Raw genomic sequence first — 23,537 nt, 5'->3', positions numbered from 1 at the left:
TGTGCTAAGGACTGCATTGTAGGTGGCTGATAAATGGTGTCTTAGGCCCTGTCCACACGGCAACGGATTCAGGTGACTCCGATACAATTGCTTATCGTTTAGGCCTGGCGTCCACACGGCACCGGCGTTTTGGGTGCCCAAAACGCAACCTTTTTGAGAACGGGTTCCAGAGTGGAAAGATCTGGCAACGTTGCCGTTGTGAAGTCGTCTGGATGAGTAGAACGGATTTGTTTACGATGACGTCACAACCACATGACTGTGAGTGCTTCACGCCGGGTAGAAGTGTAACGAATATCACCAGGATATCACCAGGAAAAAGCCTTACAGAGCACTAGTGAGAGTGAAACACGAGCTTGGATATTATTATTATTATTATGTTCAGTGTTAGTTCACAGTAGTAATGCAAGAAGCAGAATAGTGACAGTAATAGTGAAGCAAAAACATGCAATTGTACAAACACTGCAGCTCTACAGCAAAATATTCATTTATGAAATGGTCTGATTCTTAACACCAGTAGTGCCAATGATCTTCTCATTGCGATGCGAGTTGTCAACAAATCCTATAACTTGGTTCATGAAACGCGCTTACAAAATATTTTCACTGTGAATATTTATTGTGTAATGGTGCAATCCCGCCAGCAAAAATAGGGAAAAAAAGGAGCGATCTCACCTCTTCAGATGTTGATTTAAGTCCGACAATACATTCCTCAAAAAGGGCGTAGAGGAGCAAATTAATCCAATTTATTCCGGACCATTAAAGACGCCACCTTCCGCGTAGAATCATACATCATCCTCGCCGCCATATTGAATAGGTCAAAGCGGAGAATAAAGATTCATGTGCTGCCTTTAACTGTACCAACAGGTTTACCGTCCAAACGAGATCACATGGAATTACCTTTCACAGGTGAGAAACAAATTAATCCATCAACGTGTAGTATTCAATTTATTCCGGACCATTAAAGACGCCGCCTTCCGCGTAGAATCATACGTCATCCTCGCCGCCATATTGGAGAGGTCACAGTGGAGAATAAAGATTAGCTGCGTTTAACTGTACCAACAGGTTTGCTGTCCAAACGAGATCACATGGGATTACCTTTCACAGGTGAGACTGGAAAAATACTTTTCATTGTATTTGGTCATTATAATGTAACTTTACAAACAGATTTTCCTGACTTTGTGGCTAATATGAAGTCTCGTGCATTATGCGCATGCGTCCTTACTTCTTCTATTGTTCTGGTGTCTCCGAAGGGACCGTCTTACAGCGCCCCTAGAGGTGTGGCATGTGTATTGCATTGTTTTCAGCAAGCGTTGCGTTGCCATATGGACCTGATATTTTACTGATTGTTGCCCATTTAGACGCGATATATTTTTAAATAACATCTCGTTGCCGTTGTCGTGTGGATGTAGCCTTAGACCAGCATTTCTCAACCTTTTTTCAGTCATGGCACCCTTCAGAAGGATGCAAATTCTCAAGGCACCCCCACATAAAATATACGCAGTCACGCTGACCATATGCTGACCCCGGCAGTGACGTTGTGACATGGGAAAGGGGGCCGTGAGACAAATTTTGATGATGCATGAGGCAGTGATGATCTGCATTAGTGTAACTATCGTTTTTTGAAATTTTAATTCATTTTATTTATTTCAAATGTTAGAACATATAATTTTTTGATGGCACCCCTAACGAAGCCAGACGGCACCCCAGGGTGCCATGGCACCCTGGTTGAGAAAGGCTGTCTTAGACCACCACCTCTGTTCAGTGATGGCCATTCCAGATTGACAAAAATGGCTTCTTTAACTTCTCACTCATACCAACGATCATCTCTGTCTAAAATGCATACGTTGCAATCCTGAAATGAGTGTCCTTTGTTGTTAAAGTGCATATCACGGGTAAATTCAGGAGCAAGATCAATGTAATTCTCCTATTTTATATTAAACTTTGGTCAAATATCTGTCACATTTGGCATTTTGTGCAATTTTTTTACCTTGCACAATACCAGAAAAATTCAGTTGAAATCAAGCCATTTGAGGCAAATTGGTCTACCTCTGAAAAAACTTGGCATTTGGATTTCCCGGGAAACATTGATTTTCATGATGTCATGTGCGGGACACTTCCCTCTGAATCCTACATCAGCGTTGCTTTGTTTATGAGAAAACGACCTGGTGGTTTTCTGAAAATTTCTTCAACATTATCATGTTGCAAAGAAATAGAGACCAGAAGTTTAAGCTGTGATACGTGGAACATGTGGTGGATGCGTCGCATGGCAAGTGGTAGTGCCAGTCTGATGGAACATGGATTGATTACCTTTTTGACGAGGAAGAGTCCTAAGTACCTGGGAGCCAGCTTGCCGGAGATGGTTCTGAGTGGCAGATGGCATGTGGAGAGCATAACTCATTGCCCCACCCGGTAAGTGGGCGCCTTAGAGTGGTGTTTGTCGGCCTGCCTCTTGGATGCTAGGGCGGAGTGAATGGGTTTTCTCAGGGCCAATGCTCACGTCCTCCTGCAGCGGTGTATGAAGATCTGGGCTGAGGGTATGGAGACCTCCTCCTCTTGGTTGAGGAAGAGTGGTGGTTGGTAACGTAGGGAGCATTGGAAGGGTGAGAGACCTGTGGCAGATGAAGGAAGAGTGTTATGAGCATATTCGACCTAAGGTAAGTACTTACTCCAAGAACCGGCATCCCTGGACGCCATACACCTGAGTGTCACCTCCAAATCTTGATTCGCCCGTTCCGCCTGGCCATTGGTTTGGGGATGGAAACCTGAGGAGAGACTACAGGAGGCCCCAATGAGTTTGCAGAAGGCCCTCCAGAACTACACAGTGAACTGAGGGCCCCGGTCAGAGACAATGTCAGTGGGGAGTCTGTGTATGCAGAAAATATGGAGGATGAGTAATTTGGCAGTTTCTTTAGCAGTAGGAGGCTTGGGCAAAGGGATGAAATGGACTGTCTTGGAGAAATGGTCGATAACTGTGAGAATGCATGTGTTGCCACCTGAGTTGGGGAGTTCTGTGATGAAGTCCAGGGCGATGTGAGACTGTTCTTGGAGCCTGGGCAGTAGGAGAGCGTGAATCGGAAGCGGGAGAAGAAGAGAGACCATCGGGCTTGTCATGAATTGAGATGTTTGGCGGACTTGAGGTATTCTAAATTATTGTGGTCAGTCCAGACAAGGAAGGGGAGATCCGACCCCTTGAGCCAGTGCCTTCACTCCTCCAAGGCTAGCTTGACGGCCAACAGCTCTCTGTTGCCGATGTCATAGTTTCGTTCGGCAGGGGACAGAGAAGAAGGAGCAGGGGTGGACCTTATCATCACTGGCCCTCCAGGAGAGGATGGCTCTGACCCACGACTTGGAAGCATTGACCTCCACAGTGAACTGTTTGGCCAGATCGGATATGGTGAGAATGGGTGCTGTGGTGAACCTGCACTTGAGCATGGAGAAGGTTTTCTCTGCTTCCTCCTCCCACTTGAGCAGGATCCTGATTGAGGTCAACGCCGTGAGAGGTCCGGCCACCATGCTGAAGTCACAGATGAAGCGCCTGTAAAAATTGCCAAACCCCAGGAAACGCTGGCGCTCTCGTTGCGAGGATGGGGTGGGTCAATCGGCAACTGCCTCGAGCTTGAGGGGGTCCATCTGGATCCTTGCTGGGGAGATGATGAATCCCAGAAATGAGACAGAGCTCTGGTGAAATTCGCTCTTTTCCGCCTTGACGAGCAACTTGTTCTCTAGCAGGCACTGGAAGACCTGCCAGAAGTGACCCCGATGTTCCTCCAGGGAACGGGAGAAGATCAGGATGTCATCCAGATAAGCGAAAATGAAGATGTTAAGGAAGTCCCTTAAGACATTGTTAACGAGTGCCTGGAAGACTGCGGGCGCATTGGTCAGGCCAAAAGGGACCATGAGGTACTCATAGTGACCAGTGGTGGTGTTAAAGGCCATCTTCCACTCATCCCCCTCCCTGATCCTGATGAGATGGTATGCATTGCATAGATCTAGCTTGGTAAATACCTTGGCTTCCTGGAGTAGTTCAAAGGCCATGGTCATGAGCAGTAGTGAGTAGCAGTTCTTGACTGTGATGGCATTGAGACCCCAGTAGTCAATGCAGGGGCGGAGCAACTTGTCCTTTTCCACAAAGAAGAATCCTGCCCTTGCTGGGGAGGAGGAAGGGCAAATGATCCCAGCTGCCAAAGATTCTGAGATGTACTTCTCCATGGCTTGCCTTTTGACAGGAGAGAGAGTAGAGTCATCCTTTGGGTGGCGCTGTCCCGGGTAGGAGGTCGATTCCACAGTCATAGGGTCTGTGAGGAGGGAGGGACACTGCTCGGGTCTTGCTGAAAACGAGTTTAAGATCCAGATATTCCAAAGGCATGTGAGAGAGGTTGGGAAACTCGCTGGCTGAAGGCTGTGGTGGTTTGGCAGGAGGCAGAGCGGAGTTCAGACAGGAAGCTAGGCAAGACTGGCTCCAGCCAAGGATGGTGTTGTCAGCCCAGTTAAGGTGGGGGTTGTGCTGCATTAACCATGGTAATCCTAGGAAGATGGGTATGCCTCACCTCACCTATCCTCTTCGCGCTCGGTTGCGCATAAGGCCGTAGTACTTTCCTTCCATCGTTTCCTGTCTTTAGCCACAATTCTTGCTTCTTCCCAGGTTTTCCACCCAGCTTCTCCTCTCTCCTTTTCAATTGAGCACCTCCAGGTTGTTTTCGGCCTGCCCACCTTTCTCCTCCCGTCAGGTTTCCACGTTAATGCTATTTGGCAATGGTGCTGCCGTGGCATTCTGAGGACGTGCCCAAGAAATCTCCATCTTCTTCTTCTTACCTCTACACTCATACGTACGGACCCTGTCTCGTCGTTTAGCTCATCCATTGAAACTATGTATGGCCAGTAGATGCCCATGGTTCTCTTGAGGCACTGGTATTGAAAGGAGTCAAGCTTCTCGTAGTCTTTTGCATTAGTCTTCCAGGTTTCACTTCCATACAGTAGGACTGGTTTAGCCAAGATGTTGAATAGTTTTATCTTTGTCTTCTTACTGTATTGTTTAGAGCCCCATATCTTCTTCAACTTCCTGAAAGCTGCCTTGGCCTTGCTAAGTCTGCTGTTCATATCTTTATCAGCACCTCCATCGGTACTTGCACAGGCTCCAAGGTAGGTAAAGTCATTGGTTTCTTGGATGTTTTGACCATTTAGGAATTTGATCGGTTCTGGGTTCTTGCAATTGACTTTCATAACTCAGGTTTTTGATTGGCTGATATTAAAGGGCTGATGACACGAACATGACTCTATGCAATTTCTTAAATAAACTATACAACATGGCAAACATGTTAGATTTCTGTTATAATTACATGAAAAGAAGCTGTTGTTACGCGAATATCCAACTTTTAATTGCACAGTGCAAGAAAACTGGGTCCGTGGCTCGCGGCCATGTTGTGACATCAGCGGAAGAACATGCTGCGGTTCACTGGCTGTCTACTCAATGGAAATGGCACATAAAAACGCCGGTGAACTCTCTAGCTCTTCCTCTTCTGGGAGTCTAGAATTGTGTTGTGAGTGGGATAGATCGGAAGAATCAAGTGATGACGAACACGGGTGCATCCAACTGTACAGGTTTGAACCTGTTACTGTGCAATCTGAGAGCGACTCCGACCCTGAGGCGGACAGCGGACAGGCAGACAGCCCAGCATTGAACACCACAAGGTTGGATAACAAGGATTGGTAGGTCAACCCGTATTTGTTCAAAATGTTACGGAATCAATATTTTAATATTGTATATTGTTGTCCTGCATGTGTAAACACTGCTTATATCATGTAAGCCATATGCTACACTGAATACATAGTTCCTAATGGAGCATGCAAACAGCTAACATAATAAGCTTACGACTATGCCTGATCCGTGATACATTTAGGATAATATTGGCAGGCACGTCTTCTAGTTTATGGCTTCTTAGTTTTATCCTTGAATGAAGCAAAATATTTGATAACCTACATCAGCGTAAGCAAATGACAATCTGTAGCCTACTTGTCTGGCTAAGTTAGCTTTCCCTCAGTGTTTGCTTTGAGAAACAAATTCTTTCAACTTGGCAATAAGAGACCACAATGCAAAGGCAAAATACTACAACTGCTACTACAAATCTGTCACATCAACAAACCAGCAAGTGAGGAGGAAGACTAGGCGATATGATGCCCATACCCATAGATCAGTTTTTTTTGTATTAGTACTAAGAAGACGTAAACAAACCATCCAACACCATCGAAGACAGTGCAAGCTTTCACAAGCAAATACATGACTGATATCACACCAACTTTATGATTACATTTATGATTATCATGAATGTGTACTCTATGATGTGTACTCTATGAGCGCTCTGGAGCGAGTCACTTCCAAGATGGCCGCGCAGACCGCATGGTTACTATTTTTAGCATCATGTCGGAGCACTCTATAGCTCTACGTACCTTTATCTTATGTTGTTTCTCAACACATGTTCTGACAGGAGGACTGTCTTTGGAGGAGTTGCCTTGTCCCAGGCGACTGCTGGATCCGGCATAGCTACTAGTAGACCCCTCCGGAATACTGCAGGCACTGCTGATGGTAGCAGCACACATTTGTGCTGAACTGAACACCCAAGAGATTCCTTTAAGCTGGGAAGGGTGTCAAAACAATCCAAATTGAAGTGTTCAGAGCACAGGACGGATGTTGGTGAGGGCTCCCACTTGTCATGAGTGCGCCTGACTTGCTTCACCCACTTCGCATGCAGCTCGGGATCTCTGGGAAACTTGAATAAACTTACCCCATCCTTGTGGGTTTTGGAGCAAAAGCCGGCAACACAACGCAAAGGCATAATAATATATATATATATATATATATATATATATATATATATATATATATATATATATATATATATATATATAATAATAATACTAATAATGATAAACTGAACATCTCTCGCATCAACAACAAACTGGTAAGTGAGGAGGAAGATTCTTTTGCTGACGTCATATAGCCCCTCCTCCTCTTTCATCTCCTGGGTGCTGCAGCCTCAAATTTGCCCAAATAGGCGCGTTTTTTATCATAACTTGTAAAATAGGCGCCTTCGTGAATTAATATATGGATCATCGGGAATTACTTTTTATGTTATAAAACATCACCAAAGATGTCAAAAATGTGTCATCAGGGGGCGTCGTGGCTCAGGTGGAAAAGGCACCATACCATAAATCCGGGGACCCGGGTTCGATTCCGGCCCGAGGTCATTTCCCGATCTCTCTCCTGCTCATTTCCTGTCTCTACACTGTCCTATCCAATAATAAAGGTGAAAAAAGCCCCCCCCCCCCAAAAAAAAAGTGTCAACAGCCCTTTAAGTCCTATTCTCTGTGCTGCCTCCAATAACTTTTGCATCTGACTTTGGTTGGTTGAAATAAGTGTAATGTCCTCCACAAAATCTAGGTCCTCTAGTTGACTGGTGAGTGTCCATCTGATCCCTGTGTTGGCTTGACTAGTTGTTTCATGCATTACCCAATCGATGGCGAGTAGGAATAGAAAGCCTGACATTACACAACCTTGCTTGACGCCAGTTTTCACTTGGAACCACTCAGATATTTGGCCTCCATCAAGAACTGCACATTCAGAATTTTGGTATAGAAGTTGGATTATCCTGATGATCTTTGCTGGTATGCCATATAGCTTCATTATGTCCCAGAGGCTGTTTCTATGTAGCGAATCGAATGCTTTTTCGAAATCTATGAAGTTTAATATCAGGGAGGATTGCCATTCATGTGTTTGTTTGTTCGATGATGTTACGTAGTATGAAAATCTGTTTGATGGTACTTCTTCCTTGACGGATTCCTGCTTGTTCTTGTCGTAGCTTTGCATCTGTTCCCTTTTTCATATGTTCCATAAGAATCTTACCAAGGATTTTACTTGCGATGATGAGAAGTGTAATGCCTCTCCAGTTCGTACAGTTTCTTAGGTTTTCTTTCTAATTAACCCTTTTAACCATTCCAATGGAACTTGTTCTTCTTCCCAAATCTGTTGGATTATTTAATGTAGCTTTTGGGTGGATATTTCAAGGTCTGCTTTAAGAAGCTCTGCTACAATGTTGTCAAAGCCACCTGCTTTTCCATTCCTTAGAGATCTGATACCCTGCCTAACTTCATTACTGATTGGTTCTGTACTGATTTCATCTATTTCTGGAATTTCATCTGTCTCAATCGATATCAGATCTGTTGGTGTTGCATGGTTGAGAATCTCTTCAAAGTGTTCTTTCCATCGAGCTAACCTGGCTGAATCTTCAGTGATGGTGTTTCCCTCTCTGTTGTTGATGGCGGTGGACTTGCGGGGTTTATCGTTACAGATGTTTTTTGGTTATTTCATATAAGGTCTTCATGTTTCCCATATCTGCTGCTTTTTGAGCATCATCCATCTGCTCTTCAAGCCATCTTCGTTTATCAGTTCTAAGATTTTTCTTAACTTCTTTATCTTTCTCCCTATATTTCATCTGAAGTTGGCTCTGGAGTCTTTCTGACTTTGTGTTTTCTGCTTGGACTTTTAGGTGCTTTCTTTCTTCGATAATGGACCAAGAATCTTGACTGATCCACGGTTTACTGTTTTTCTTTTTCCTACCCAGTACTTTATCTGCTGTGTTGTTGTAAGCTTTGCTGAAGCAGGTCCACTTGTTGTTAATATCACATTCTTCTTCTGCTTCTACATCCTCGAGGACTGAAAACTGGTTGCAGAGCTCTAACAAAAATGCCTTCCTAATTGATTCATTCTGTAATTTGTTGGTGTCATATTTTATTCACGTGTTGATTGGTTTGATGGTTTTCTTGAACTTTACCTTAGTTCTGACGAGCTGGTGGTCCAATCCAACGTCTGCACCTCTCATGACTCTTGTATCTTGAACTGATCTTCTAAATTGTTGACTGACTAGCACATGGTCTATCTGGTTGTGTGTTTTCCCATCAGGGGATGTCCAGGTGTTCTTATGGATTTCTTTGTGAGGAAATAGAGTTCCTGTGACAATAAGGTTGTTCATCTCACAGAAGTTGACAAGTCTTTCACCGTTGCTGTTCATGATCCCTGTACCTTCTTTTCCCATTGCTCCTTCTCTGTTCCGATTTGATGACCCCACCTTCACATTCATGTCTCCTGTTATCAGCAAAAGATCGTGTTTGGCTACCTTTTTGAAGACACTTTGTAGTTGTTCGTAAAATACATCTTTATCTTCGTCTTCTGTGTCCATTGTAGGCATGTACACATGGATGATGGTGAGTTTGATGAATTTTGAATAGAATTGTGCCATGATTATACATTCGTTGATAGGTTTCCATTCTAACAGTGCTGATTCAGCATGTCTAGACATCATAATTGCCATGCCGCTTCTGTGTATACCATCTTCTCTTCCAGAAAAGATAATCTTCTCACCTGTTGCCAGCTTCACCTTACCCGAGTCTGTCCATCTACATTTGCTGATACCTAGAATGTCTAAGTTGTACTCTCTCATCACATGTGCAATCTGTGCAGACTTCCCTAAAGTTTACATTGTACGTACATTCCAGTTATCAATATTAACAAAACTTTTGGGCTTCAGAAGTGACTCCGTCAGTCAGGGGGTTTCAAAGGAGCTTTCACCCTCCGATATCATCCGGCACTGGTAGTCTGTGAACATCAAATCATCGTCTTAGGGTACCTGGCCAGTCCCATCTTCATGCCCATATAATCCTTGAAAAGTATTTCAGGTTTCTGTAATAATGTTGTTTTATAGGGAAGGGATATTAGCCCTTCGCCCAACCCCCAACCTGGAGGACCAGGTGTTGCAATTCGTCTGGCCTTTCACCTGGAACCTGCCCAGCAAGGTTGAACCTGCCAGGGACCGAGGTCCCCACTGATATAGCTTCCAGGATCCTTAAAGCACGCAGACCTCCCCACCGCTATCAGGCGCAACACTTAGGGAGGACGATGGGTACGTGGGGGTTGTTTATGACGTGAAGCTGGATGGTTTCTGAGTGGCTACCAGAAATCCTTAGGGTGAGTGGGGCAGTAAGGTGGGTGATGCTGATCAAGCCAGTGCCGCTGAGTGTCAGGACAGTGAGAGGGACGTCGAGAGCAAGTAGCGGGATTCCCAGTCGCTTGGCAGTGGCGGAGCAGATCAGATTCCTGTCTGCCCCTGAGTCGACGAGGGCCTGGAGGTGGTGATGCTGGTTGTCATGGATAATGATGACAGGAAGTAATGGACAATTAGCAGGGGACTGGTTCTGAGCGTTGGCCACCAGAGCCCCTTGATTCACTGGTGGGCTTGTCCTTTTAGTGGGCAGGCTCAGCAGGTGTGTCCCAGCTGACCACAGTAGAAGCAGGCCCCTGTGCTCCGCCGGTGATGTCGTTCCTCCGCTGACACCCGAACCTGGTCAACCTGCATGGGTTTGGCAGACGCAGTGGGAGGTGGAGAGGAGGTGAAGCTGGGGCAGTTCTCCTCTCTCCTCCATTGCTGGATCCGAGCGTCAATGTGGTTGGTGAGGTCCATGAGGCTGGAGAGGTCTGACGGCAGTTCCCACGATACCAATTTGTCCTTGATGGCGTCGGACAAGCCGTGCAGGAACACATCGATCTGGGCGCTCTCGTTCCAACCACACGAAGCCACCAACATCCAGAACTCGATGGCGTAATCCAAGGTAGACCGGGACCCCTGCCGCAGCTCCATGAGCTCTCTGGCCGCCTCCTGGCAAGACAGAGAGCAGTCGAAAGTTCACCTCATCTCCTCAGAGAAATCCTTGAAACTGGAACAAACGGGTCCATTGGCATCCCAGACCACTGTTCCCCACTCTCTGGCCTTGTCGGTGAGGAGTGTTATTGTATATGGTACCTGGGAGCGTTCTGTGGGGAAGGCCAGAGGTTGCAGCTCTAGGATCAATGAACACTGAAACAAAAATGATCTGCAAGTACCTGGTTCTCCATTGTAGGGCTGAGGCACTGGAAGTCTCAGTTCATGGAGAAAAGCGGTGGCAGGAGCTGAAGTAGGAGACGGCTGGGCAGGGGTAGGCACAGCTTGACAGTGCTGCATCTGTGTAGTGAGAATGTTGAGTGAGTTGGACAGGGTGGTGAGGTTCTGGGTAATTTGTTGTAGGGCTTGTTGGTGGGTCCTGAGGAGAGTCCCTTGCTGCTGGATGGCTGTTCTCAGATGGGCGAGTTCTGCTGGATCCATGTTGGCCAGAAAGTACTGTTAGGATTGATGGAAGTGTGGTGAAGTTAGGATCCAAGAGCAGAACACAGCCAGTAATCCAATAAATAATATGATTTAATTCAGGGAAGAAAGGGCGTGGCAATAAGGTAAACAAACAGGACAAAAAACAAATGGCAAAAATAGTCCGGACAAAACGAGACAAGCAACTTGACAAAAACATGAGACAGGCAAAGACAAAAATGCTAGTGCAAAAAACCATGAACAAGAAAAGACCCTTAGTGCAAGAAACCACAAACCAGAAATAACCCTTAGTGTAAAAAACCATGAACCAGAAATAACTCTTAGTCAGACCCTCCAGGATTTCATGATGTTGCGATTTGCAACTTCAACGCAAATTCAACCAATCCCCGCGAATTCAGGGTGGTGTTGCAATTATATCCAATCACCGCAACTTTCCCGCAAATTTGACCAATTGTTGGCATCATCTTGAAGTGACTTCGACAAACTACCTTCCACCTTACTTCCATTGTTGCCAGATTGGGTGGTTTCAAGTGCATTTTGGCAGGTTTTGAACATATTTTGGGCTGGAAAATGTCAGCAGTATCTGGCAACACTGCTTACTTCCGTGTATACGTTCAAGAGAAGCAGCATGTGTGAGTCAGTGTTTATATAGGCTTAAATTCTGTTACTGAAAGTGTGTTATGTTTGCAGTGAAGGACTGTGTGCACTTTACATTATTTTGTTTTACTTAATACAAGAAATTAATGGATGCCAACATTTTTGCCAAAATGGTATTTTATTTTCCATTGTTTAGGCAGCTTCAGCATCATACTGTGAAATTCTGTTCAAATTGTTTTTTTTTCTTCTATGAAGCCTGAGCCATTTATTTTATTAGTTTATAATTATTATTTTTTTATTCGGTCTTCAGGAGGAAGTGTCTGCACACAGTACTAGTATTAATAGGTTTTTTTCTTACATGAAAGCTGAGGCATTTATATTATATTTTAAGGTAACTTCATGTTGTGCTGTGAGGTTCTATGCACTTTAACTTTTGAACCAACAGGTGCATTTGGATAAGTAAAGCCTATTTTTCTGCATTTTTGTAGTCCTGGTAATCTTTTATATTGGTAAAGTTGTTTATAGGACCATTTCTCAGTGTCTTTTGCTTTTTTAATCAATAGTTTTTCAGTAATAACTTAATATTTAACATATCACTCAATTTTAATCACAAAAAGAGAAAATCGCAACAATTTCTTACAACTTTCACTTCCTCCCACAATGTAATCGCAACAAAAACCTAAAAAACACTGCAACTTTCATCGCAATTTTTTGGAAAAACCCCTGCAACATCAGACATTTTAGCCCACAACAATCACAAAAAAGGTCTGCGAAATCCTGGGGGGACTGCTTAGTGCAAAAAAACATGAACCAGAAGAATGCTAGTGCAAAAACCATGAACAAGAAAAAGTTGCTAGAGAGAAAAACCATGAGAAGCAAGAGAGGCACAGAAACGGCTAGAAAATCAAACGAGACATTCTGGCAAAGTTAGAGTCTGAGAACAGCCTTTAAATAAACAGCAGTAACCAGGAAGTGAGTTCAGGAGAGAAAGAATTCCTGTCCCGGATCCCGATAGGCGCTGACATGAAAGAGCTGTAATCTCCGGAGTGGACGTCTGGGGCGGAGCATGACACTTTCACAATATAATGTACTGTAGATTTTGAAAGACCTAAATTCTCTGCAACCTTGCGTTGAGATTTTTTTTTTAATGACTAACAATTCTCTCACAAATTTTGGCACAAAGGGATGAGTCATGACCCATTTTTGCTTGCAAAGACTGAGCCTTTGGTGCATGCTCCTTTTATCCCCAACTATTATACCTTCACCTGTTACCAATTAACCTGCTTATTGTGGAATCTTCCAAACTGGTGTTATTTGAATATAAACTTTTCAGTCTTATTTTGCCTCCATCCCAACTTTTTTGGAGTGTGTTGCAGGCATAAAATTCTAACTTGTTTATATTTACAAAATACAATTAGGTTGGTCAATAAAACTATTGAAATATTTTCTTTGTACTTTTGTCAGTTAAATAAAGGTTCATGTGAAGTAACAAATCACAGATTTTTGTTTTTATTGCATTTTGGAAAATATCCCATCTTTTCTGGAAATTAGGTTTGTATTTTAAATATTTATTTAAGTTAGCGACATAATAAGACACATATATTTATTCCTGTCCCTGCAAGTGCACCAATAATAGCCTACAATTAAATAACTTCAATAAAAATAGTGGCAATTGGTGCACTAATGGCAGCATGCTACAAAGCTGTTGAGCATCTAAACGTCTTCAAGATTATAGAGGCTCAATAGACTATGTTTACTTCTGAGACGGTAAAATGAAAAACAGAAAACCTTCACAGACACATACTGTACCAGAATTCTTCAGCAATCCAACAGTTATTGATCATGCCCCTGATTTCTTCATTTTTAACTCTGTTTATTCACTCTCTATATTAAGTAGTCTTCATTACTCACCAACTAAGCATGGGAAAGCGCTAAATGTGTTAAATGTAAGGTAACAAGTCATATATTGTGGACTGCAACAACTCCTTCCGGGAGGCACTGGTCCCTCTCCTCCAGCCGTAGGCCACCCTCCGACAGGAAAATGCTTTATTTCATTCATCAGTTTCCGTTCATTCATCAAGTCACTGCAGCGTGGCGAGCGCTCGGGCTTAGAGCCACACCGAAATTCTTATCAATGGAGTGCTGACGTCAATGAACAGCAATGACGCGCGGTCACGTGGGCTCAAGGGGGCCGAAATATAAACATGAGGAGCTGGCCGTGGTCCTGAAAAATATCTACAGCGTCGTCACGACTCGAGGCTAAGGCGTGAACAAAAGAGTCGTATACCTTTTCACAAAGCAAGTTCATTCAAACTATACATTTACCTCTAAAAAAAAGCATATGTATTAGTAAAGAGAGTAAAGAAGACAGTATCCAATAGCGAAATTCGAAGAACAAAGAGCAAAAGTGCGTCGGACCACGTCACGCCTGGGATCCCGGTAAGTCCTCATTTTCATTATAGCAAAGTAGCGAAAGCTAGCCTACATTCTACTACACTGCGATGGTAGCAGGGTCTTGTGTTTTTATAACGTTTAATGCGGATCAGCTAAATAAAGCCCTAACGCAATGGGAATTTCACTAACATTAACGAAAGATGTTTGTTCCATACAAAAATGAGAAAGAAAGCCCCACTCATAATCCATAGCAGAAATAAATAAATAAATAAATAAATAAATAACTGTATTAAAAGAACCAACAATTTAATTTAACTTGGGTGGAGTCGGAACTGATGCATCATCATCGCGTTCATTTTGATGGAACTCAGACGTGCCTGTAAATGACGCCATTACGGATTGCTGATGCATGTCATGATGACAGTTGTGGGAATTATGGTGATCAATAACATTCCCGAAATACCAACTATTACTCCCCCACTCCATTACACTATTTTCCCCATTACCTTAGCACATTTTTTTAGTTGTCCTGGATTCTAGTTAGATATGCTTGACAAAACCAGACACTGAAGAGCAAAAATGTTTTTGTGCTGAATATGATTTTAAGATATGTTTTGAGCCTCAGATCTGAGGGTGTTTTTATAAAAAAAAAATGTAATTAACTTTATGTGCTTTATATGAAGAATATGCTATTACGAAAAAGTAAAGTTCAGTTTTTAATCAAGTATATACGATTAGTATGTGATAATGTAATAATATGAACTGATATTGTGGTCAGATTTTTTTTATAGACTACTGCGCCAGGGCTTTTCCCTGTCTTTAAAATAGACTGGCTTAGTGTAGATGATTACGTGAAGAGAAGGCGTCTCAAAGACGGCTTACTAATGTGTATTAGTATGTCCGGAGTGTATCAGAATTGAAGTAATGATGCATGGCAGAAGCAGATAATACATTCATGCAATTGTTTACTCAAGTTCAAAGCATAATTCGGGGCTGCAAACACAATAGTGATGGAGGACACAGAATGCTTTAACCTGCAAATTCAAATGCAGAGCTGTGATATAAAACCCAACAGTGAGAGAAGTTAAAATCTGTTACTTTTAAGGTTTTGAAAGAAATGTGATTAATTAGGATACTGTGCCTACTTATTAATAAATTTAGTTATTTTCTCTGCTCTCATCTTTGTCAAGATTTGTGTCCTTTTAGTCTTTCAGGTTATCGGTATTTTACTCAATATTTATTTCATTTATTGTATATAGCCTATTTAGAAATTCGAACAACATCTACGTATGTATGTTTGCCTCAATCACCATCTACCTTCAAGCTCTCCGCTCTCTTTTGCTTGTGCGGGTGGTCACTTGCGCAAAGTGTTTCCAAAAGCATAAGTGTTCTTGTTAATTCAAATGTCCTTGCAAAATCAGGACAATCGGTAGATGTTGATTATAATTATAAACTTTGAAATGCCTTTTCCATGATGACGGCTCGTGATGCTGAAAGCCTGTTGCTATGATCTACAGACAGGAATGGTGCGTCAATATTCTATCCAATAGATTAAAAAAAAAAAAATCCAGATACCGATTAAAGAAGAAAAGTACCGTTTTTAAATAACAAGAAAACGTAATTGAATTTGTGTGTGTGTGTGTGTGTGGGGGGGGGGGGGGGGGGGGGGTTATGGTCACCATGATATGGAGAGAATGTTAAACATCCAAGTCAAATGTTCATGTTAATATGTATTTGTCCATTATGTGACAATGGTGATTAGTGTTTGTAACTTGTTACTTATTATCAGGTACAGACTAGGCATGTATAAAAACACAAACAAACAAGCAAATAAACAAGAATCCTGTGTTCTCTAGCATATTATTAATTTTTTTTCTTCCTGTCTGTGTTAGGTGCATCACCAATTTTTCTCACTCCGAATCTGCATGGTCATGATTTGGTTCCAACCAGGCTCTAGAGCCCCAGTTGTGCTTCTCTTCTTCCTCTTCAGTCATATATTTGAGCCCACAAGCAGCATCCCTGTGACTGAACACGAAGTGGCCAATCAATATGAACCCTCTTCTCCTGAACTTACACAAGAGCAGTTTCAGTTCACCCAAATTGGAGATGTTCTGCCAGGGACACCGAATGAAGAGGAGGATGAACTTTTTAAAGATATCGACCCAAAAACCCTAGCAGCAGTCCTCCTAGAAGCCCTCAATAAGCCTCAGGAGGTACTGAGTGAACAAGAGAAGAATGGAGGTGAGAAGGACAAGGAAGAAGGGGACAGCAAGACCCAGAGTTTTAACAGAGAGAGAAATAGAGATCAGGAGCTTGAACTGGTGCTGACAGCTGCTGAAGCACAGGGCAGAGAAGAGAGAGAAAAAGAACAGGATGAGGCAAGGAAGAGAGAGGAAGAGGAAGAAGAAGAACGCCTCACAGAAAAGGTGACCAGTCACATCACCAGTCAAACAGTCCCTACAAAAGAACAGGACGTAGTTCCAAAGAAGGTGGTACACAAAGAAGGGCACCAAGAAACAGATGGACCCAGAGATGGGGACAAGGATGAGCAGCTGAGTCCAGAAGAGTTAAAGAACCTGGAAAGCATGTTAGAGGAGTTTCAGAGCTACAATACAGCCATGAAAAGAGAACATGATTCCTCATCTGTTCAGAGAGAGAATCGTGGTGATTACTTTGATTACCTGGATCGTAATGGCCTCATGAACAATGAGATCAAGCCCAAACCTAAGGGTTATGACTTGGCTCTGTCTAAGAAGAAGCTTAAGTGGCAGCAAGAGCAAGAAAAGAACAAGAATCAGCCATTGTATAAGGGAGGAAACTTCATGGATGATTTTAATGATAATATTGAAGACCAAGAGGAGGAAAATGGAGAGGATGAAGAAGAACTGCTGAGTCCAGAAGAGGAAGAAGCTAGGGCTAAAGCTGAGCAGGAAGAGGTCCGTAGACAAGCAGCTGAGGCTCAGAGAGCCAAGGCAGAGGAAGAGAAGCTTGCAGATATTGCATCAGACATGATCTTGCAATACATGGTCAAACAAGATGGGAAGAAGTACCGGGACAATAACGCTGCAGAAGACAAACGCTCAGAGGAAGATGATGCCAATGATAATGATGATGATGATATTGACCCACAAACTATTGACAAGTTGATAGAAATCTCCAGTAAGCTGCACTTGCCTGCTGATGATGTGGTAGATATAATCAGTGATGTGGAAAAGAAGAAAAAAAAAGATGCTCCTGAAACTCTGCAATGGCAACGACCTCTTGTACCTCCTACAGCACATAATGTCCCATCTCCAGTCTTAAGAACATCACCACCCTCAAAACCACCCAAGCCTAATGCAAATATGCTGAAATCATGGTTCAAGGACAAGGCTCTTAAGCCAAGTCAACAGGATTTTTGGATCAAGCAACAGTGGCCCTTTTGGACCTACCCCTCCTATCAGCACTATCAAAAACCCTACAGTAGTTATTACACCATTTATATCCCACCTCCCAAGTCTAAACCACGCTACTATGCCAAACCATCCTACTCCCTTAATGACATACTGGGGAATTCATTGGCCTATGAGTTTGATTACCCTCTCAAACAAAGGTATCATCCCTGGATACAAAGTCGTCCAAGGGCTCCTCTGGCCTTCCGGCGGAACCTGTACTTCCCTAACTACATTGTCCCTCATCCCCGGACTTTCAATGCCATACCTATGCCTAAACCCCGGTCATCCCTTCGTCATCGGCCTGCTTTCTATTACTCACCCACAGCTTCTGTAGTTGCCCCACAGGGTGGCTATTACAGCCAGGTGGAGCAGCCACAGCCAGACAGCAATGAGGAGCTAGGGAACTTTATTGAGAAGGTTTTCCTGAAACATCCCCAGATGTTTTAGTGAAGGTGTAGATAAAGAGAGAAATAAAGAGGAAATGTAAGTGAGCAAGAAGAGTACAACTGTGAGACTGTTTTTGTCACACCACCATATTTTAGTTTCATTTTCAGAAAGAAGTTTATCCAGTCCAATTTACCTGTTCTTGCCTCTTCAGTTAAATTGGGGAAAAAGCCTGAAAACTGGTGAAGACTGATGACTGTAGCCATTTTCAGTGGTGTTTCTCCCTTCCTTATCTACCGGTATTCCCCTCCTCTCCTACATGATAGACAGTGGAAATGAGTTGAAGAAAGGGTGCTTTTGTTAATTATGTGGGGTACACACATGACTCAAATACACAACTACAGTCCTAAAAAAATTCCCACACTTCCAGAAGGTCTTTCAAAAAACAGAGGGAGACAAAAATACAATGGGACATCTTTTGTAAATTTATTTATTTATTTATTTGTTTGTTTGTTTGTTTGTTTGTTTGTTTGTTTGTTTGTTTGTTTGTTTTGTAATGTTCAGAAAACTTTTAAAAACAATATAGTAAGTTTCTCTAATTATGAAAAAACAGCAAAAATATTTAAATTTAAAATACATTTAAAGAATGCATGCATAAACGCATGTTTATTCCATGAAAGTCAGCCATGATTAAATATTAAGTGCTTTTTCTTTAGAAATGTTCAAGTTTGGTTCATCATACTCAACAGTGTTTTAAGTGTACCTAGTAGCTTTCTGACACACTTGGTCCTGTACATAAAATTAATTGTCTATCAGCTGACATTGTTTTTTTTTTTCATTTTCAGGTGTTTCTAACATTGTTTTTCTACACAGAATATTGATTTTTAGTGTAAAGAATGCACTACATTCCAAATATTTTGAAGAAAAGCTTTTTCATACAAGCTGTTTTGACAACAGTTATTTATTGCCTTATTTCCCTTTTAAGACTAGCAGCATTTTTGTCACTGATGGGTTGCCAGGTTTAATATGAGTCAAGAGGACTTTTGAAGACAACTTCATGTTAATTTGGACTCCAAATCTATGGATTTAAAGGTGAAAATAGATATGTAATTATGAGGTGTCAGTGAAAAAAAAACATGTTAAGATGCACATTACTTATTACCTACTTCTAACTTTGTGTATCAAAGTTTAGAAAAAAGCATTGAAATCAATCATAATTCCCTAACGTCCCTACTAAAGTTTAGTATCTCATACCAGAATCACAATTCCAGGTAATGTCAGATTAATAGTAGAGAACAAAGTAGACAGGAATACACAGGAAGTGCATGAAAACATAGAGGCATTTTAAACTATACTTTAAAGACAATAAGGGGCACTGTGAACAACAATAATTCTTCATCACACATAGCTTAAAAGAGAAGCAAAACAAAGAAATGTTGAGCAGATTCAGTGCTAGTAACTGAACAACTTAAGTATCCAAATCCAAATTGTGTGATACCTGAAATAGACAGTGAGACAGTGATAAGAAAAGATAAAGAAAAGGGGGAGGGGCATGATATTCTAATTAATTTATGCAAGCTGTGGAGTGAGAAATGGACATAGAGGAGACAAGTGTCTGCACGTTTATGTGAACTTGCATCTAAAATGTGTTTCTTCTTTGAAGACCTTATGAGCATTAAAAAATATATAAAAAAATACAAAAGACAAATGTTTAGCATACCAGAGTTTAAAAAACTGTCAAGTCTTGTATAAGGAAAATCAGCTGTTTGTCAGTTCTAGATGTATCTTGTATGTACCTTAATAAACATGCGTTTGCTGGATGTAAATAATCGCATGTTGATGACTAGTTTTGCTACGCAGAGATAATTCAATAAAATTTTACTATTTTTATTAAGATTGTTTTTTTAATTGTGTATTGAAGAACATGTGAATCTGAGCTCTCATTCATAGAAGATTTGACACCATCCACACATTTTATTTTTGCCAGCTATAAGTTTGTTGACCACAGGAAAGATCATGCCATCATATCCAACTTGCATGATGTGTGTTTGAACATTTGTTCACTTAGACAAACAATGTGTCAAATATGCACCAGTCAAACCAATACATTTAAATAACAAAAGACAAATTCCAATTAACAGTTATTCCCTAAGAAATGTAAGGGAAATATCCCAAATAAGTCCAAATATGACTTGTGTGTTAGATTTCTGAGACATACAGGTTCTGTTTATGAGGCTATTTAAGTGTACCAGTGTCCATGTGGAGCAAGGTTTATCTCTGAGTCCTGTCTTGTACTGCTTTGTAGGGAGTCTGCCACTTCTACCTAGTACATTTCCACATGCTAAGAGTCTTTGATTCTGCTCAGCAGTCCTGTGGTTCAGATAGTTTGCTTGGATAATTCCTTTATTAAACGAGAATCCCTGCAGCATTGTAGTATGATAACACCAGAGCCCATAAATAGGATCCTCTTTGAAGGGAAACTCAGAAAGGAACAGTGAACACACCATTCTGATACTATTTCATCTCATAATATCATAGTGCATTGCATATTGGAAAGGTGTCCCAAAAGTCTGGAGCCATAGGCAATTATTTGTTTAAACAGATATTTCAATAAATTGATGGCCTATGACACATATAAACATATGTTGAATACAGTTAAAATTGATCTTCTATTGTTAGTTTCCAAACCTTCTTGGATCTGAAATAAAAAGAAAATATTAAATTTCATAGAAGGAAAAATGCCTATGGATGCACAAAAGTATGCTGATATACACAGCAGAGTACTGTGCAAATGTCTTAAACACATGCAAAGAAATGCTGTAGAGCCTTAAAAATAATGAATTTGTATGCTTCCACATTAAAAACAAAATAATATAAATAGCAGTAAACAGTAATAAATTAAACAAAGTCAATGTTTAGTGTGAGAACCCTTTACTTAGTCTAAGGTATGATTTGTAAAATTTTATATATATATATCTCATCATCTCTAGCCGCTTTATCCTTCTACAGGGTCGCAGGCAAGCTGGAGCCTATCCCAGCTGACTACAGGCAAAAGGCGGGGTACACCCTGGACAAGTCGCCAGGTCATCACAGGGCTGACACATAGACACAGACAACCATTCACACTCACTTTAGAGTCACCAGTTAACCTAACCTGCAGGTCTTTGGGGGAAAGCGGAGCACCTGGAGGAAACCCACACGGACAACATGCAAACTCCGCACAGAAAGGCCCTTGCCGGCCCCGGGGCTCGAACCCAGGACCTTCTTGCTGTGAGGTGACAGCGCTAACCACTACACCACTGTGCCACCATATATATATATATATATATATATATATATATATATATATATATATATATATATATATATATATATATATATATATATATATATATATATATATATATATATATATATATATATATATATATATATATATATATATATATATATATATATATATATATATATATATATATATATATATATATGGCCGGTGAGGGCCTTTCTTTGCGGAGTTTGCATGTTCTCCCCATGTCCGCGTGGGTTTTCTCCGGGTGCTCCGGTTTCCCCTACAGTCCAAAGACATGCAGGTTAGGTTAACTGGTGACTCTAAATTGACCGTAGGTGTGAATGGTTGTCTGTGTCTATGTGTCAGCCCTGTGATGACCTGGCGACTTGTCCAGGGTGTACCCCGCCTTTCGCCCGTAGTCAGCTGGGATAGGCTCCAGCTTGCCTGCGACCCTGTAGAAGGATAAAGCGGCTAGAGATAATGAGATGATATATATATATATATATATATATATATATATATACAGGTAGTCGTCGACTTACGACTGTGTTTGGTTATGACTGACCGGTCGTAAACTGATCTGGTCGTAAGTCGGCCTATGTTAAATGAACGTAAGTATATTGTGATGTGTAATCATATTGTAATCATCTTAAAGTCTTATTTTATCAACATTTTCTTATTTCATTACCTTGGCTCATTATTTGGTTTAAGTCAAACACTGCATACTACACTGCGTACACTCTAAAAAATGACACCATGTCTGAACTTAAACAATTGAGGTAACAATTTGCATTGGTCTTTTTATGTATTCCCAACAAAGAAATTATTCAGTTCCACTGACTCTTTTTTTAAAGTATGCTAAACTTAATTTCAGTTGACTTCTAAAAGCTTAGGTAGGTTGCACGAACTTAATTTTCCAAGTGCCAACTCAATTTGTTAAGTTTTTTCAAATTTGTTAAGTAATTTGTTAACAAATTGAGTTGGCACTTGGAAAATTAAGTTCGTGCAACCTACCTAAGCTTTTAGAAGTCAACTGAAATTAAGTTTAGCATACTTTAAAAAAGAGTCAGCGGAGCTGAATAATTGCTTTGTTGGGAATACTTAAAAAGACCGATGCAAATTGTTACCTCAATTGTTTAAGTTCAGACATGGTGTCATTTTTTAGAGTGTACAGTACAATTCGTTTAATATGTGCAAAACAAAAAATATGAAATACAGGTGTGAAAAATAGAAAACATTTTAGTTTGAAACATACCAAAATACAAATGTAAAACATAGCAAAATACAAAACTTAGTGACCGCTGGCATCACTGGTGCTTGGCTGTGGGTCATCTACGTCATCATCAGCTGTTGCAGTGCTCGGGCTGGCTGGAGGATTTGCTCTTTTCATAAACCAGGAGCTGGGGCGGAAACTGTATGACGGAGTGCGCGAGGGAGCGCGAGAGAGACTGCACATGTGCCTGGAGCTGGGGCGGAAACTGTATGATGGAGTGCGCGAGGGAGCACGAGAGAGACTGCGCATGTGCCTGGAGCTGGGGCGGAAACTGTATGACGGAGTGTGCGAGGGAGCGCAAAAGAGACTGCGAATGTGCCTGGAGCTGGGGCGGAAACTGTTGTACACGGCGAGAGATGCTGCCGGAAGCTGGGGCAGAAACTGTCGTAAGCTCAGCTAGCTCAGCTGGGAAACACTTGCCAGTCATAACCAGACGGTCGTAAGTCGCATAGGTTGTAAGTCGACGACTACCTGTGTGTGTATATATATAGACACGGGGAGAACATGCAAACTCCACACAGAAAGGCCCTCGCCAGCCGCACCATATATATGGTGGTGTAGTGGTGAGCACTGTCGCCTCACAGCAAGAAGGTCCTGGGTTCGAGCCCAGCGGCCGGCGAGGACTTTTCTGTGTGGAGTTTGCATGTTCTCCCCGTGTCTGATTGGGTTTCCTCCGGGTGCTCTGGTTTCCCCCACATATTTGTTTACAAATTGTCACAGTCACTTGCTAGTGTGGAAGTTTTACGTCTCCAACGTGTGATGTCATGTTGTCTTGACAACCATGCAATATCGTAAACCATATTCAATGCTCATTCTCCATTGGGTAGAGTGACGTAATACACATAGGATAAGCAATATGCTAACAATATTGTATGCTATCAAACCAAATTAATGGAACCTGCTAGAAGGGAATAGAATATATGTTTTTATTCTATCAAAAAAGTGTCCTGTATGTATAATAATTCCCGATATTTCACTCT

General features: G+C 41.7%; 1 protein-coding gene across 1 annotated transcript; it reads left to right on the top strand.

Moving 5' to 3' along the window:
* Positions 1 to 16,099: 16,099 nt before the first annotated feature.
* On the top strand, positions 16,100 to 18,055 carry vgf (VGF nerve growth factor inducible). The gene has a single exon (XM_060924074.1). The coding sequence runs from the start codon at positions 16,100 to 16,102 to the stop codon at positions 18,053 to 18,055; it is 1,956 nt and encodes a 651-aa protein (XP_060780057.1).
* The last annotated feature ends 5,482 nt before the right edge of the window (positions 18,056 to 23,537 follow it).

This window comes from Neoarius graeffei, chromosome 1 (genome assembly GCF_027579695.1).
Source record: "Neoarius graeffei isolate fNeoGra1 chromosome 1, fNeoGra1.pri, whole genome shotgun sequence".
Taxonomy (NCBI): Eukaryota; Metazoa; Chordata; class Actinopteri; order Siluriformes; family Ariidae; genus Neoarius; species Neoarius graeffei.
The sequence above is the reverse complement of the archived record's forward strand: the minus strand, read 5'-3'. Positions and strand labels throughout refer to the sequence as shown.